General features: G+C 41.3%; 1 protein-coding gene across 15 annotated transcripts in view; it reads left to right on the top strand.

The window, feature by feature from the left end:
* The window catches only part of TCF7L2 (transcription factor 7 like 2), a 176,633-nt gene extending 161,670 nt beyond the window's left edge, over window positions 1–14,963 (top strand). For 3 of the 15 annotated variants that reach the window (XM_051618846.1, XM_051618844.1, XM_051618851.1), the window contains 5 exons: window positions 531–638; window positions 5,244–5,292; window positions 5,865–5,915; window positions 7,079–7,151; window positions 12,637–14,963. In XM_051618846.1, coding sequence (XP_051474806.1) covers window positions 531–638; window positions 5,244–5,292; window positions 5,865–5,915; window positions 7,079–7,151; window positions 12,637–13,060 — 705 coding nt within the window. In that variant the 3' untranslated portion in view covers window positions 13,061–14,963. Of the gene's footprint in view, window positions 1–530; window positions 639–5,243; window positions 5,293–5,864; window positions 5,916–7,078; window positions 7,152–7,712; window positions 7,786–8,629; window positions 8,658–12,636 lie in introns of all 15 variants that reach the window. The other 12 variants (XM_051618849.1, XM_051618847.1, XM_051618850.1 and 9 more) reach the window with 8 other exon arrangements.
* Window positions 14,964–15,327: the final 364 nt, after the last annotated feature.

Here is a 15,327-nt window from a genome sequence, read left to right as displayed (position 1 = left end):
ATTTCAGTGTTATTTCCATTACCTGGAGATGGAAAAATCTCAAAATTCTTACTTTGTCATAGAAACAGGCAGAAAAGTAAATGGGGAAGGAAGAAGCCTTTGGGAAGTATAGTACCACTATCAGCACCTGTGAAAGCCAGGAGAGGAGAGTGGGTGCCAGTGGGGAAGGGTGGGGGAAAGACCTGTAAATCTGTAACTGAGATTGGGCTCATGACAAGTGGTTCAGCTTCTGAACCCTCTCCCCTGCTCTTTGTTTTTGTTTAGTTTTCTTAATTCTCCTCTCTCATCAGGAAACAAAGGGGCTGAGTGAACGTGAATTGTGACTCAGTTAAGTTTACCAGAGTTAGAATCTGGAGTTATGAATAAAATAAGAATGGCAGCATGCCAGATCTTCTGTTTTTATCTCTTTTTCAATTAAAATCAACTCTCACTGTCTTTACATGTAAATAATATACTCTGCTGTTAACATGCTTGAAAAAAACAAACACTTGTGCTTTTTGTTTTGTCTTGTTTTCTTTTCTTCACCTCAGTGGCACGCGTTATCCAGAGAAGAACAAGCAAAATACTATGAACTAGCAAGAAAGGAGCGACAGCTTCATATGCAGCTGTACCCAGGCTGGTCTGCACGGGATAACTATGTAGGTTCCTATGTAGGTGGAAATTTTTTTAGTAGTTGAGCTTGTAGAAATGTGTATGTGACCTGCTGATCTACGACCACACATTGCACACAAGCACTACTTGGAAAGCGTGCCTCAGGATCCCAATCTGGTAACAGCCATGGACGCTTCCTTCTGCGATACTAAAACTATTGGAGATAATTCCCAGCCCTCCACTTGGAGGTTTCCCTGCTGGGATTTGTAAAAGGTTGGAATTGGGGCATGACAGTAGAGCTCTGTGAAGAAACTCTTGCCTTCACGTTTACCAGTGTCTAGAAAAACTGTTTGGCTTGCTGGTCATTTTAAATTTCATTTTTTAAAACAAACTTTAAAATTTCCCTAGTATGGCTCCTCTCCTTTCCACCAAAAAGATGAATTATTAGTGCCTTGTGCTTATCTGTGTGAGAGTATAGTGGAAAGTGGAAGAATGACTTATCCTAGCTTCAGAGAAGGACTGGCAAAACCAAAAGCATGACTTGTTTGAAAGTCTTACTCTCAAGTGGGGTTAAATTAATTATTCCACGCTCTACTGTTGTGTATTTCAATTATGTTTTACTTATTCATGGCCATATTATCCCCCCTCTCATTTTTTAAGGTGTTTCAGAGTTTGTTATCAATTCATGGATTGTTTCCCCTCTCCACCTTTCAGAAAGCTTGTTTAGTAGCTAAAAGTAGTAGAGTTTTCTTTCTATTAAAAACATAAGACCAGCATTGTAACTACTTACTAGTAGTATATAATCCCTTTAAAAAAATTTCCATAAAACTTTCAAGGTCTCTAATTCTGGAATGAGTTAGAGAATCTGCGTTCCAGGCAGACTTCCCTGCAGGGTTGGGGTCCAGCAGCTGCAACGTTGATGTCAGTTACATATTTTGTTTCTGTGGAAATCTGTCTCTTCCATCCTCATCAGCATCACTGCCTATTTTACCATAAATATCCTGTTTTGCCGTAAATTGCACAAACTGTGTCCTTTGTGATTGGCAATGTTTACCCCTGTGAAAATCTGTGCTTTTCTGTGTATGGATGGGAAGAAGCCAGGTTAGAGTCTGCAGCAAAGGCCAGAGCAGCAGCAGCTCTCTATGCTCTTCCACCATTTCAGCAGTGGAGAATACACATGCTCACTTATTTAGCAGTATGTACTTAAGGACACTTTTTCAAATCCTTCTGTTCTTTCTTGATCATCTTTTCTTTCCATTGGGCTCTGCCTCCTTCCCTTCTTTGTTTGTCATTGCAGGTGTAGCCATGTGTGCTCCTCAGAGGAAACCTCATTAAGCCCAATGAGGCACTGCTTCTGCTTAAATGTATTTTCCCTTTCTTTGCAGCATAGTCTGGTCCTGACTGTCAGACCATAGGCTTGAGGTAGTTCCTTAGCACTGTGCAGTATCATCTTCTTGGGTGTTCAAAAGGGAGTAGAGGCTTGACTGATGGTTCGGGAATGCTCATTCTGTGCAGTGACTGTGCCACTGACAGACGGGCATGTACAAAGCCTTCAGTGTTTTGGACCTTTTACTTTTGTCCTCACCGTGTGAGCACTGAGAAACCCTTTCTTCTCAAGCTAAAAAGGACAGGATGAGAAAGCCGGCGCTTCCCCAGCGGCTTGATGCTGTACCCCCAGGTGACCTTCAGGGGGAACCTTCCTGCCTGAGGAGAGCGCGGTACCTTTGCATCACAGGATTGCATCATCTGCAGGATGTATTTATTTCTCCTCTCCTGGTCCATTCAGAGCTCTCCGAGTTCCCCTCCTCTCTTGGCATTTTGTGGGGTCTCAAGCCCTTCATGCACCTAGAAGGGGGGAGCACATTTAGGCTGCCTGAAATGTTGAAATTGTCAGGCATCTCACATCAAGCACGAGGAAGCAGCCAGCTATAGCCCAGGTCTTCAGAAATAGGAGCAGTACATTCAAGAAATGCAGTTTTCAGCCTGCTCTTAAGTCAGAGAAGAGGATTCAGGGAATCCCTCGTGGCTTGTTGGTGTCACAGGGCACATTTGCTCTTCTTGAGATCTAATATAAGGTGTTAAGCAGCTCTGAGTGCTGGATGTAAGGGTCTGGTCACCGTGCTTGATGCTTGTCTAGAAAACTAGTACCAAAGAAGTGTGCAGTCTTGTCAAAATCCATGTTGGTTTGGCTCTATAGAGGGAGCTGCCAAAACAATTAGCAAGTATTTACATCCACCTTCACTTGAAGCCTAAGAATTTCTATAGTACAATGACGAAAAATGTTGCAGACTGTCTGCTCAAGTCTTAGGAGGACAATTGGAGAGAAAAGCAAAAAGGTGTATCCTGCAGAGCCTAGAAAACCTGCTGCTGTGATCCTTTTCTTAAGTCCTTGTATTAATTTATCTACGTAATCAAATATCTTCTCGTAGCACAGAGATTGAACCAAGGAAGCCAGGTGATTCTTCTCCCTCTTTCCTTTGAAAAGGGTGTAAAAGAAGTTAGTGGGACGTCTGTCAGTTCTTTGTTAGAAACAGTTTTCAAAGCTTGTGTTGAAAAGGAACCAGAAATTCCTGGTCCCTGGCTGACATTCCTGTCTGTCATTTTTAGCAGATCTTTTTCCAGCCCTTTTTAACAGATTGTTCCTTACAGGGATTATAGCACTTTAATACCTGGCTTGAAGAGTTTGTAAAGGACAGGTGATTCCTGACCTCTGTTCTGGCTGGCCCTTGTGTGAAGAAGTTATGAGGTCTTAAATTGGAAGAGCCCTTGAATTCCTGAATGTACTGCAAAAACTGAGCAAATTTGCCACAAGATGCAGCATGTTAATTATGCAAGTCACCTCCTGGAGATTAAATAAAAATCAGGCTTATGGTCCTGAGGCAATTGTCTGGTTTCAGTTACATTGTTGCAAACCTTGAAAAAATTCACTGACATTCACAGAGTTACTGTCAATCTAGATCAGTATCGATGGAGCAGTCTGAGCCTCTTGTATCTTATGTGATATGCAGACTTCAAGATACAACGTTTTTCCCTATTTTATTCTCAGGGAATTCTTGGAGCAGTGCTTGTCTATCTTGTCTGCCTGTTATGTTGGACTGATGGCTGCTGTAGCAATTGGCTCAGAGCAACAACTTTCCATAACCCCCAAAATGACCTCTGAGGTGTTGGAGATGATTTCTCAGCAGCATCCAGCTCACGGGATTATGTGCACATCATTTAAAAATCCTTTAAAACTGATGGTGCACACAGCTTTTTCTGTCACCAGAAGGCTCTTATGTACAAGATCATGCTTGTTGCAGCTTGGAAAGCACAGCTTACAACCCTGAGCAAGAGAAGGGGAATGAGTACATAAGCCCTGTGCCAGAAAGCCAGCTTTTGAGGTGGAAAATATGACAACAAATCAAGGTGCAACATTTATGCTCGGGAGATTTTTTGCCAATACATTCCACAGAACATATCATAGTGAGCGTTCCAAATGTTACAGTTGATGTTAACAGCTGAAGCCCAATCTTAGCCTTTTAGAGTCAGACCAACCTACTGAGAAAGATGCTCACCATGTGAGAGAACTTCTTGGCTTCCCCACAGATAGGTCCAGCCCTTCAAAAGTGCTGTGAGATTCCTTTTTCCAAGACATGTTTGTTCCCTTTTGACCACAAGAGACTGCTGGCCTGGTGTCTTTTCACCAACTTTTCTTAGTACCACATCTTCAAAAGCAGGGAACTGTGCTGTTCACAGTTGACGTTGCTGGCTCAAAAGCTTCTGGGGAGCTATGAAAATGAAATTATTCTGTCCCCTTGCACTGGCCTTTTTGTGGTGCTCTCCAAACCCTGTAGCTCTGTCTTAGTAAAGTTTTCTTAGAAAACAGCTTTTCTCTTTTGTGCCATGCTTAGTACTTTATAACTCTTCTCCTGGGTTTGTTTGGGATTGTTGGGTTTCCACAGAAGTCGGGCTCCTAGTCCCATCCTCTCCCAGGCTGCTGGAGGGAAATGGAGAAAGGGCCTTTCTCCCTCCAGTCAAAAACCATAACAAAATGCATTGTCTCGTGGGACAGTATTTGGGAAAAGGATGCAGTTTAGCAAAATATTACTGGTGATTTTTTCATGTGTTAGAGCAAAATGTGGGAAGGGTCTGTTGTATCTGGATTCCTTTTCTGCTCTAATGGTCAGTTTCGGGTGCCGAGGAACTCCAAGGGCTCAATCTGACCTCACTTATGGACTCCCCCACCTTGAATCTCCAGTGTTATCCCTTCTTCCCCCACCCTGCAGAAAGGTGACCAGAAATTATTTTTTTAAAGCAGAAGCATACAAGTGTCAGAGTTTCTGTCATTATGGTAATATTACCTCAAAAGAAAACATCTTGAAAATCGTTCTGCCCACTCCCGAGCTGCTTATGGCATTGGTGGGTGTTGGCCTTGGGGGGGGAGTGTAGCAAGGCTGTCTGAAAAGGCACAAGGTGGGCAGGCAGAGCCATCCCTGGGGTGTGAGCATCCCCTTGGGGACACAGGAGCCTCCCTGCACCGGGAGTGATCTGGCACTGCACTTTGGTGTCCTCCCTGGAGAGCTTCCTGCACCAGCCACAGCTCAGTGCTGTCTTGTGAGGAGACACCTTTTGGGTTATTTTTAATCCTTCTCATTTGTGTATGTTTCCTGCAGGGAAAGAAGAAGAAGAGGAAAAGGGATAAGCAGCCAGGAGAGACCAACGGTAAGTAAAAATAAGTCTAAATCTCTGGCTTAGTGGAAGTGTGGCAATCCAGGTGTGATGCTCCTAGATACGGGGGAGGTGGGTACAAGTCTCCTGGCCTGATGGGGAGCCGGCCCCTATCCTAGACAGCCTTTTTTGTTTGTTGTTTTGTTGTTTTTTTTAATGCACTCTAATTATTTACGCATTATTGCCCTTCTAAAACTAGTAACCAAGCCACTGCATGTCAGAGCCTCTTGTGACGTTAGCTGAATTTGTACGTGACCATTGCAAAGCCTGTAGCTGCAGAGCCGTAGCTGTAATGCCTATGCCATTGTTCCTAAAGTTGTCCGCTTATTTTGCGCATCTGTGTGTGCGTGTTCGTACGTATGGATGTGTTTGGTATTGGTTTGGGCTGGACCTGGATGTTCTGATGCATGCCTTACAGTGGTAAATCGCACCCACTTTAAATTAAGGAGGTTTGCCATTCTGTCTAGGAAATTAGAAATACTGCATAGGCAATCTCATAGTCAATTTTGAAGAAGCCCTGACTTAGTTTTTTTGAAGCCTTTGTATAATTTGTTCTTTTTTTTCAGAACACAGCGAATGTTTCCTAAATCCTTGCCTTTCACTTCCTCCGATTACAGGTGCTAACGTCATTTTGAGTCATTTAAAATAGTTTATAAACTGCTTTTTAATTTTTTTTTCCTTCCATTATAGATTTTAACATTAAACACTTATGACATTAAGAAAAAATACCATCCACACGTTTTGATAGTATTTATTATCTATATATCTTTATATCTATTATATGCTTGATAGTATTTTTTAATTTTGTTTTTTGTTTTTGTAACAATTGCTATTAAAACAGTAATACAGTAAAAATAACGCAAGAGTTGTACTAACTGTGCAAATTGAATATGCAGTATTTCTTTAAAGAGACTGATAAAGAATGGAAGCAAGTCAGTAATGAACCTCCTTAATCTAATGGCATTTTTCACGGCTCCCACTAAGTCTTCTCACATTAGCATGCATATGCATTTTTTTATTATTATTTTACTTTTGGATTTTATTTCTTTTCCTTGCTGCTCAAGCCTCTTCATTGCAATTCACTAGCTGTACTAACTCAGCAACTTGCCATGCTTTACATTTTATTTTCTGGCTGATACTAACATGCTCATTTCGCAATCTGCTTGTTCTTATCCATTCTTTTAAATACAAATTAATAAAAACCAATAAATTGAATGTTATTCCAAAAGCTGCATTATCCCAGGAGATATAATTTCCTTTTTGTTTGTTTGTTTGTTTTTTTGATTCCTTTTATTTTTATTTTGTATCTGAGTTGAAGAAAAAAGCATGTTCAGGATCTAACTTCCATACTCAGCTTCTTTTCTTCCTTTCCCCCCTTCTCAAAGAGAATAAAAAAAACCCAGCCCAAATAAATCTTGCCTGAATCATCCTGCTAGACCATCCACAAAGACTTTACTCTACCTGCTCTTTAAAAGGGAAAGAAACAGTCCTTTATAAAGGGATACTGCAGCTTTAATTGCAACAGCTAATCTCAAGAGTTGAATAAAAATGTGATTATCACTTCTTTTTTTTAACTTTTAAATCAAAAGTCAATATTTTGCAATTAATAACGAGGACATTGATTTTTATTCCCTTTTTTATTTTTATTTTTTCCTTATTTTTATCTTTCTCTTTTTTCTCCCCTTTTCTCTCTTCCTCTCTCTCTCTCTCTCTCCCCCCCTCTCCCCTTTTCTTTTTTTCCTCTCTCCCTTTTCTGCTCGCTTTTCTTGAACTCATTCAGACCTGAGCGCTCCTAAGAAATGCCGAGCGCGCTTTGGCCTTGATCAACAGAATAACTGGTGCGGCCCCTGCAGGTGTGTATAGTTTTCCCAGACTCGCTATGGCTGATTTGCAGCTGGTTTATTTGGTACTTTCCCCTTTTTTTTCCTGCCTTGTTGCTTTGTAGCTCTGTGTTGTGATCTGGAAGACACAAGGGAGTGGGACACTGCTATGAGTTATCTCTCTGAAAGGGTTTTGCTTTTTTTTGTTGTTGTTGGTCTTTTTTTTTTTTTTGCCTTCCTCTTTGCTGCTGCTAGCCAAAAACCCACTGTAAAACAGCATCAGCCTTAAGCCCATCTGATCCGTGGCTCAACCACACTCCCTCCACCCAAGGAAAGCTGCTCCCAAAGCCCTTGATAACAGGCGTTGAGTGCAGTACCAACAGCAGACAGACACACAGCCGTGTCGGAGATGTTTTGTTTTCTTTTGGCTCATGTGAAAGTCCTGTTTTCTTTCCTGCCTATGGTACGTGGGGAGATTACCAAATAAAACTAAGGTGATTGAAAGCTAAACGTAGCTGTAGCTAAGATGACACAGTCCAAATGAGCTCTATCCACCATTGTGTTGTATTTTTTGTGTTTACCTTATGCTAACAGATGCAAATACTCCAAAGAAGTGTCGGGCATTGTTCGGGCTTGACCGACAGAGTTTATGGTGCAAACCATGCAGGTATAATACTACCCATTAGGCCTTTGGGGAAATAAAAGCAATCTGTCCTTTTAGTGCATTTGTGTGATTTTATTTTTTAATCTTTTTTCCCCACTCCCCACCTTTCTCTCTCCCACAGCATCAATTGCTAATAATCTTTGATCTTTGGAACTTCTTGCTAAATTAATGCCATTTTCTCTCTTTCTTTACCAATAACCTCTCCCTGGTGGTAGAACTGGGAACAAGAAAAATTCAAGTCCTTAAAGCTGGCAGTTTTTTGGCTTTTTTATTATTTTGTTCCAGATTGTCAGCAAAATGGACATCTGTATTTTGTCTTTCATTTGGATCTATGTCCGCTGCCTCCAAAGGCTTTTTAAAAAGGTTCTGGGATCTGCAGCACGAGTGTTTTTCTCGTTATTAGAGATGTAAAAGCCAGTGTTTACAGCTTATATTGTACTAATTCTTTGGTGTTGTCTGCAAAATTAAATAGCTACCTGTAGGCTTCTACGCCTCAGTAATGTCTGTGTAGCTACCAATTTTTTAAATGATCTGATGTCTTTTTTTCTGATTCCAAAAAGACTTTTTTTTTTTCCTAAATTTTATCCCAGCAAGTGAGCTGTAAATGTCTGAGCTCTAGATAAAACTAATTACAACTTTAGTGGGACAGTTTGCAGCATTAAAAGGAGATGAAAGACATCAGAGAGCCCAAATTTCGACAGCCCATGTTCTACTGGAGTTAATTCCATGTATAACTCAGTACGTACTTCTTTCTTGGTGGAGGGATACCGAGTAGTTCTTTTCTCATTCCTTTTTCCTTATATGATCGCATTTGGTTAAATTTGTTGTTTCTTTGTTCTGATACAAGCAGTCTTTGAATTTGGAATATTATGATGGTAGGTATTTCAACCCAAACCACACTCTGTTTGTAGTGATTCCTCTCCCATATTTTCCCCTCTTACTCATGCCAGTCCCATGTGCTCCATCTCATTTAGAATGTAGATCAGACGTTCATTGTATTTTGTGTATGCACGCAGTCTTGTTTGTGCTTAGTGTGGAGGATAACATGGCTTGAGGGTGGTGTTGTGTGTTAAAATGCCAGCTATAGCACCAGAAGTGTCTTCAACAGTTTGCATACTGTCCCATTTGAGGCATGCTAGTACCAGGTGTTGGGGTCTTAAATACCAGAATCAATACATATGTTAAACAGGCTTTGAAAGTAGCAATTGCTCGAAGGAAAAAGAGTTCAGTCCTCAAGAGCTGGTGTAGCCCCTTCATGGTGGCAGGAGGCTCAAGTCTCATGCTCGCCAAAGACCCAAATGCTGTGTTTAATTAGGCTTTATTCTGTGATTAGTTCACTATATGCTATCAGCAGATATTTGTGTAGTCTAGAGATATTTGAAGCATGTTAGGCTCTGGATGCCAAGTACCAGAACTGGGGGCACATGGTATTTGTGTTTCTTTATCTTTCCCTAGCTGCTTAAGTAAACAGCATACATTTAAAACGACATTTTATCAGCAAGGGGACTTTTCATTCAATCTGGACAGTGCTTAGGTTACATGTGAAAAAGCATAAACCCTTTCTTATGCCAGATTTTGGTCAGAAATCTTTGCAGCTCATGAGAGACAGCTTTTTGAGATCAGTTTTGAGCAGTGTGCTACCTTTTAGTGTTGCAGCCAATGGCTTTAGACTTAGAGATATGTAGTCAGCGGCCTTTTTTTTTTTTAAATGCATGGAGGCATTTTATCACTACGTAGAATTTAGAGCATTTCTCTTTTAGTTCGGTCTTAACCATTGTAACATTGCATTTCCTAGCATGGGAACTTTTTGTACTGTATCTTTGATAGGTGCTACAGGTGTGCAGTTTGCTACTACAATAGAAACTGAGGCATCTTTGCTCACAGCAACTGAATAAAAATAAACCCTTGACATTGTCTGTGGCTTTCAGTCATGGCAACTGCAGCATTACAGGTTTCCCAGTGCTGTCCTGGGGCTAGTTTCAAGGGCAGCACAAGCAGAGTCAGGTCTGCTGATGTTTGCTGGGCTGATGTAGCAGTTGACACTTTCAGAGTGACTCACAGTGAATAATCCTCACTAGTGCTTCTGAGGGGAAGGATATGTAGTATTTTTGTTTCCACTTTTAGGAGAGCAAAACTGAGGCACAAAGAGTTTCTTAGATGTTTACTTATTCACCTTCACAGAGTTGTCTAGTGTTTTTCTGGTAAAATTTGGCTTGCAGTGTTTGGGATTTTAGCATCTCTGCTTTCTGTCCCACCTAACTCTGGCACATACGTGACCACAGAGAGCACGTGGTGGGAATGGCACAAGCCGGAGAAATGTCTCCCCCTTGAGCCATCGTGATTTAAGTAAATGGCTTTTCAGACTAAAAGTGGTCACACTATTAAAGAGTTTAATATACAACATAAGTGGAAGAAGCAATCTGATCCTTTAATCCTGGTCAAAGGAAAATTACTTCAGGTGGCAGATCAGTGGGTTTACGGTTTAAAAGATTGCTGACTCTGGTGAGTCAGAAAGTCAGGTATACCTGGTTTAAGTCTGCTTTGCCATGGGAACTCTTCCTTTTGGGCCACAGAACTTAAATAATAATAATAAAAATATTAATTTTTGGTATACTAGATTCAAACTGCCTCCAGTGAAATAATTAACTGCCTTGTAGGTTCAGGGCAATCCAGTTAGATTCTGGACCACCATCAATGAGGCCAACAGAGTTTGGGTCTCTACTTGCAAATTATTTTAATTTGGGAATGTGGGAAGCCTTTCCACACAGGTATTATTGGTGAGCTCTCCTGCAGGAGGTTCAGACATGAACTGTGGCCCTGGTAGTGTTGCACAGCTGAAGCCAGGAAGTGGTTAGACAGAGGAGAGGATACAGGACAAAGAGCAGCAGAAGTGTCCTTAGCCAAGAGCCAGAGGCTTCCCACATTGTTGATGGTAGAAGAATTAACAGGTTCTGTTTTGAGCCCACCAAATTAATTTTTTTCTGTCTTTTAACTTTGCTCTAATAAAGCATGGTTTACAGCCTTCACCTGCTGTCTTCTACCTTTCTTCTTTATTTCTTTTTAACATTTAAGTTGCATGGTTGTCTTTAGTTTTTAGCATGTATTGATCTGCAGGCTAACGTGGTTAAAACTCTCATAGACCTAACCCCCGACCTTGCCATGTGGAACATGGACCAGAACCTGAGAGCAGAGCCTGAGTCTCTGGAGGAAGGGATGTCACAGCACTGGTCTGTCACTGAAGCTGGTAGAAAGATGGGCTGCTGGGGACACTGTTCCCTGCCTGGCTGTGGGAGGTGATACATTTTAACTCCAGGATCAAGCTGGTTAGATCTCCCTTGCAGTTGAGAAAGATCTGGCACCACTGCCTAGACTGCAGTCCTTGGTTTAACCAAAATCCAATGCAGGGGAGAACACTGATGACCAGCAGTGGAGCTGGGGCACCTACACAAGTGTGGAATGTCCCCCAGTGACATTCAGCTGCTGTGCCATGCTCGGGCGCTTCCTCTGATGAGGTTGCTGAGCTAGGGTGAGGTATCCACTGGAGGGGAAGAGCAACCTACTCCTTCATGTTGGTGGCTTTATGCAGCTTAGCTGAGTGTCCAAAGTTTTTGTGGCAGAGCTGCTCTAGACTGACTTTGTCATATGTCTTGGGCTGTGCAACAGCGGTTCAGCACTCCCTAAGGAGAGCGTGCTTGTGAATAGGAGGGCTGGAGAGCCATCATTATCAGGGTCCAGGTGGTCATTCTGCCAGATGCTGTGGTTGTTTGCCTCATTACTTCTGTCCTGCTGCTAGAATTGTCTTGCATAGACTTGGCAAGAGAGATGGTGTGAAACTGTCACCTGTTTTCATTGCTCCTTTACATTGTTAAGTGGACAGAGAGAGGAGGAAAGATCTCTGTCGGGTCACATTTACTGGAAGATGAGCAGCTCTTGTGAGACTCTCATATTCCCTGATGTGTAATAATCTCCATGTTGCTCCTCATCTTTGTACCTGTCGTCGTGCTCTTCACCTACTGAAATTGGATCCTACTCTGGAGTTACATGGATGGCCCCTCAGAGGAAGATTCCCCAAAATGCAGACAAGCAGCTTCTCAAATCTACCACTCTCCCTTAAAACAAAAAGTAAAAATGAGTCAATTTAAAGCCACAACCTGCAGGCCATACAACCAGTTATTCTTGTTATTTTGGATCATGCTCTGTTTATCCTGTTCTTTTCCTGGTTTTAATTCTGTTTGCTTTATTTGTTTGTTTTGTTTTTACTTCCCCTCTCTCTCTTTCTCTCTGTTGTATATCCCTCCTGTCTGACTTTGACCTTCCTGGATTTGGTGTGGTTCTTAACAGAGGAGAATGCAGTGAGCAAGTAGTTTGCAGCCGTCCTTGCCTCCCAAGGGCAGCACATCGTAAGACACAAGAGGTGATGCAGGTGTAGAGGTAGCCCCGATGAGTTGGACAGCGTTATGGGACATCTTGAGATACCGTCAACTATCCAGAGCTTTTATTTTAGAAGGATTAAATTACTTCATTGTTTGTTTGTTTTTTTCCAGAGGAAAGTTGAGTTTCTAGATTAGCACAGTGGGCTCCAACAACATCTTATCCGATTTTCTGATGATTAAAATGTCTAAGGAAAGGAGGTGTCCTGAAGATGAGGGGGATGAAGAGACAATTGGTGAATCCTTCCCAAATCTGTTAGCTGAGTGGAGGTTCCCAAGCAGGCCTGGTGCCAAGGACACCCCACTAGACCCCCAGGACGGCGCAGAGCCCAGAGTAGCTAAATTGACGACTCTTTGCTTTAGATGACTGCCTCCATCAGCGTCTCTGCCCTTTATTCACAGATCACTCTCTCCCTGTTTCTAGGAGAAAAAAAAAGTGCGTTCGCTACATACAAGGTGAAGGCAGCTGCGTCAGCCCACCCTCTTCAGATGGAAGCTTACTAGACTCTCCTCCGTCCTCCCCTGCCATGCTCGCCTCCCCCTCCAGAGACTCGAAACCACAGACTGAACAAACGCAACCCCTCTCGCTCTCATTGAAGCCCGACCCGCTGGCGCACCTGGTCATGATGCCGCCGCCATCCTCGCTCGTCCTCGCCGAGAGCGCTGCGAGCAAGCCCGGCGCCCTGCCTGCTGCCAGCTGCCCCAACGGGGCCCTGGACCACCCGCCGGCCGCCCTCCCGCCGGCCGCACCCCTCGCACAGCCCTCCACCTCCTCCTTGCATTCCCACAGCTCGCTGGCTGGGACACAGCCCCAGCCGCTCTCCCTCGTAACCAAGTCCTTAGAATAGCTTTAGCCTCGTTAGCCCGTTCCGTTTCCTTTCGGGGGATTGATTTCTGTTGGGATTTGGGGTTGGGTGTTGGTTGCTTGTTTTTTTTCCTCTAATTTTTTTCCTTTTCTCCTCCTCCTCGTCGTCCGCTGTTCGTCGTCGTTTCTCGGTTTCGTTTTTAATTTGTGCCACGTGGCTACATTAGTTGATGTTTTATCGAGTTCATTGGTCAATATTTGACCCATTCTTATTTCAATTTCTCCTTTTTAAATATGTAGATGAGAAAAGCCTCATGATTCTGCCAAAATTTTTATCAACAGCTGTTTAAAGTCTTTGTAGCGTTTAAAAAATATATATATATACATAATTGTTATGTAGTTCCAATAGCTTAGTTTTAAAGACTGATTTTAAAAATTTAAAACAAAACAAAACAAAAAAAGAAGCAATTTTCAAGCAGCCCTTGCCGGAGGCATTGGTTCTTTATTATTTGTATTAAATACGAGCTTGCGAACCAATCATTTTACATCTGGTTTTTAAACCTTTAAGGGCACAACGAACGTGGTGCCGCTACTACTTCTTTTCTGTTTTCTTCCTTGTGTGAAACAACCTTTATTGTGATGTTACTTGTTATTGTTTAAATGTACAGAAACAAAGGGTTAAAAAAAAAAAAATGTGTTAATATACCTTGTTCCATGGTGTTGTTCTTTTTGGGGGAGGGAACGCTACTCAACAATTAAAAGTATCACAACGCTATTGGACCAGTAGTATTTATTGCTTTAGAAATTGCTTGTTGTATCTGTATGTTGTCCCTTTTAAAATGTTTTTTTTTCCTCTTTTTTTTTTCTTGAAACATTGTATAAAGGTGTTTTGTTTTTTTTTCCCTTAGTGTAAGCATCTTATATATAACAACTCATTTGTACAAGGTTTTTAAGTTTATATATAAATGTGTATATATATATTTTTTCCAGGATTTTTGTTTTGATTTTTTTTTTTTTTTTTTTTTTTTTTTTTTTTTTTTTTTTGCTATATGAAACACAGTTGCCACCAAACGGGCATTCGCAGGTGCATTTTTTCAAGGATCAACAGTATAAAAAAATAAATAAATAAGAATTGCTTTAAAAGCCATTACACACAAAAAGACTTGAAAATTTAGGAAGGGAATTTTTAGCAATGTTTGAAAAATAGCAAGGTCCAAGTGTCTCCTGTTCAGAACTGCAGCTGAATCCCCTGCGACATTAGGACTGTAGGCTGTGTGCAGAAATTTTTATGTGCCAAAATTCTCAGTGACTTTGAACTTTCTCCCAACAACTTTATTTTTTTTATTACTTTTTTTTTTTTTAATGCTGTAATTTTTTTGTTCATCATGTTTTGCTGTGATGTTACATAGGTAGATATGTATGTAGTTTTAATGTCACCTATAACAGACGTGTTTGGTAGCAGATTGTCCGGAAAGCATTTAAAATGAAGAGGTATAAACCCTTAAGGGCCAAATTCTGTATATTAGATTATTCATAAAAGGAAAATCAGACTGCCACTTCTATGTACACTTACTACATACAGGTAGGTAGCAAACTTAAAACATAAAAAAAAAAAACCTAGGCATGTTGATGTTGCAAAAAACGCTGTATAAAGCTGAAAAATTGTTCATCTGTTCATTCAGTGCCATTGTAGTTGACATGAAGCGATTGTAAAACTGTCTCAGATTTTTCTCTGGTTTATTAAGATGCTAACTATAACATTTTTTGTGAATACTTTGAATGTTTCCTAACAGTTGTGATGTTACTGTTCCGTTTTATGCTCTTATTCCGATTTTCATTTTTAATGGTTTGGAAGCCATTTTTTGTAATGAATAAATGTTCATGCTGTACAGTATCTGTAGCATGCAGTTCTGGATTAATAAAAGCAACTTAGTATGTGCAGAGAATGACTTGTCAACTCATTTATGCGTTGACTGCATTTTACTCTGGCCATAAAAATGTACATCTCAAGTGGAGAATTCCTCAACATTTTTTTCGTGAAAATCCTGGCAACTTGTAGCCAGCTCTGGTTGTGAGAAATCCTCTGGTTCCTTTGGGTTTCCTTGCTGCCGCCTGCTAAATCCATTTTGCAGTGGTCCTCTTCCTGTAAAGCCAGCTTTTGTGTGAATAGCAGTGATTTAAAATCCCTTTTATTTAAAGCAAATGGCATGTGATTTGGTAAAAGACAAATAGCACATGAGCTAAGGTAGTGTTGTGCCTCTGTGTGAAGTGATCCTGACTGGGGGACAGGAGAGCAGGGCTGATGATACC

Source organism: Apus apus, chromosome 4, assembly GCF_020740795.1.
Source record: "Apus apus isolate bApuApu2 chromosome 4, bApuApu2.pri.cur, whole genome shotgun sequence".
NCBI classification, from domain to species: domain Eukaryota; kingdom Metazoa; phylum Chordata; class Aves; order Apodiformes; family Apodidae; genus Apus; species Apus apus.
This window is presented reverse-complemented; position numbering and strand designations above follow the sequence as displayed.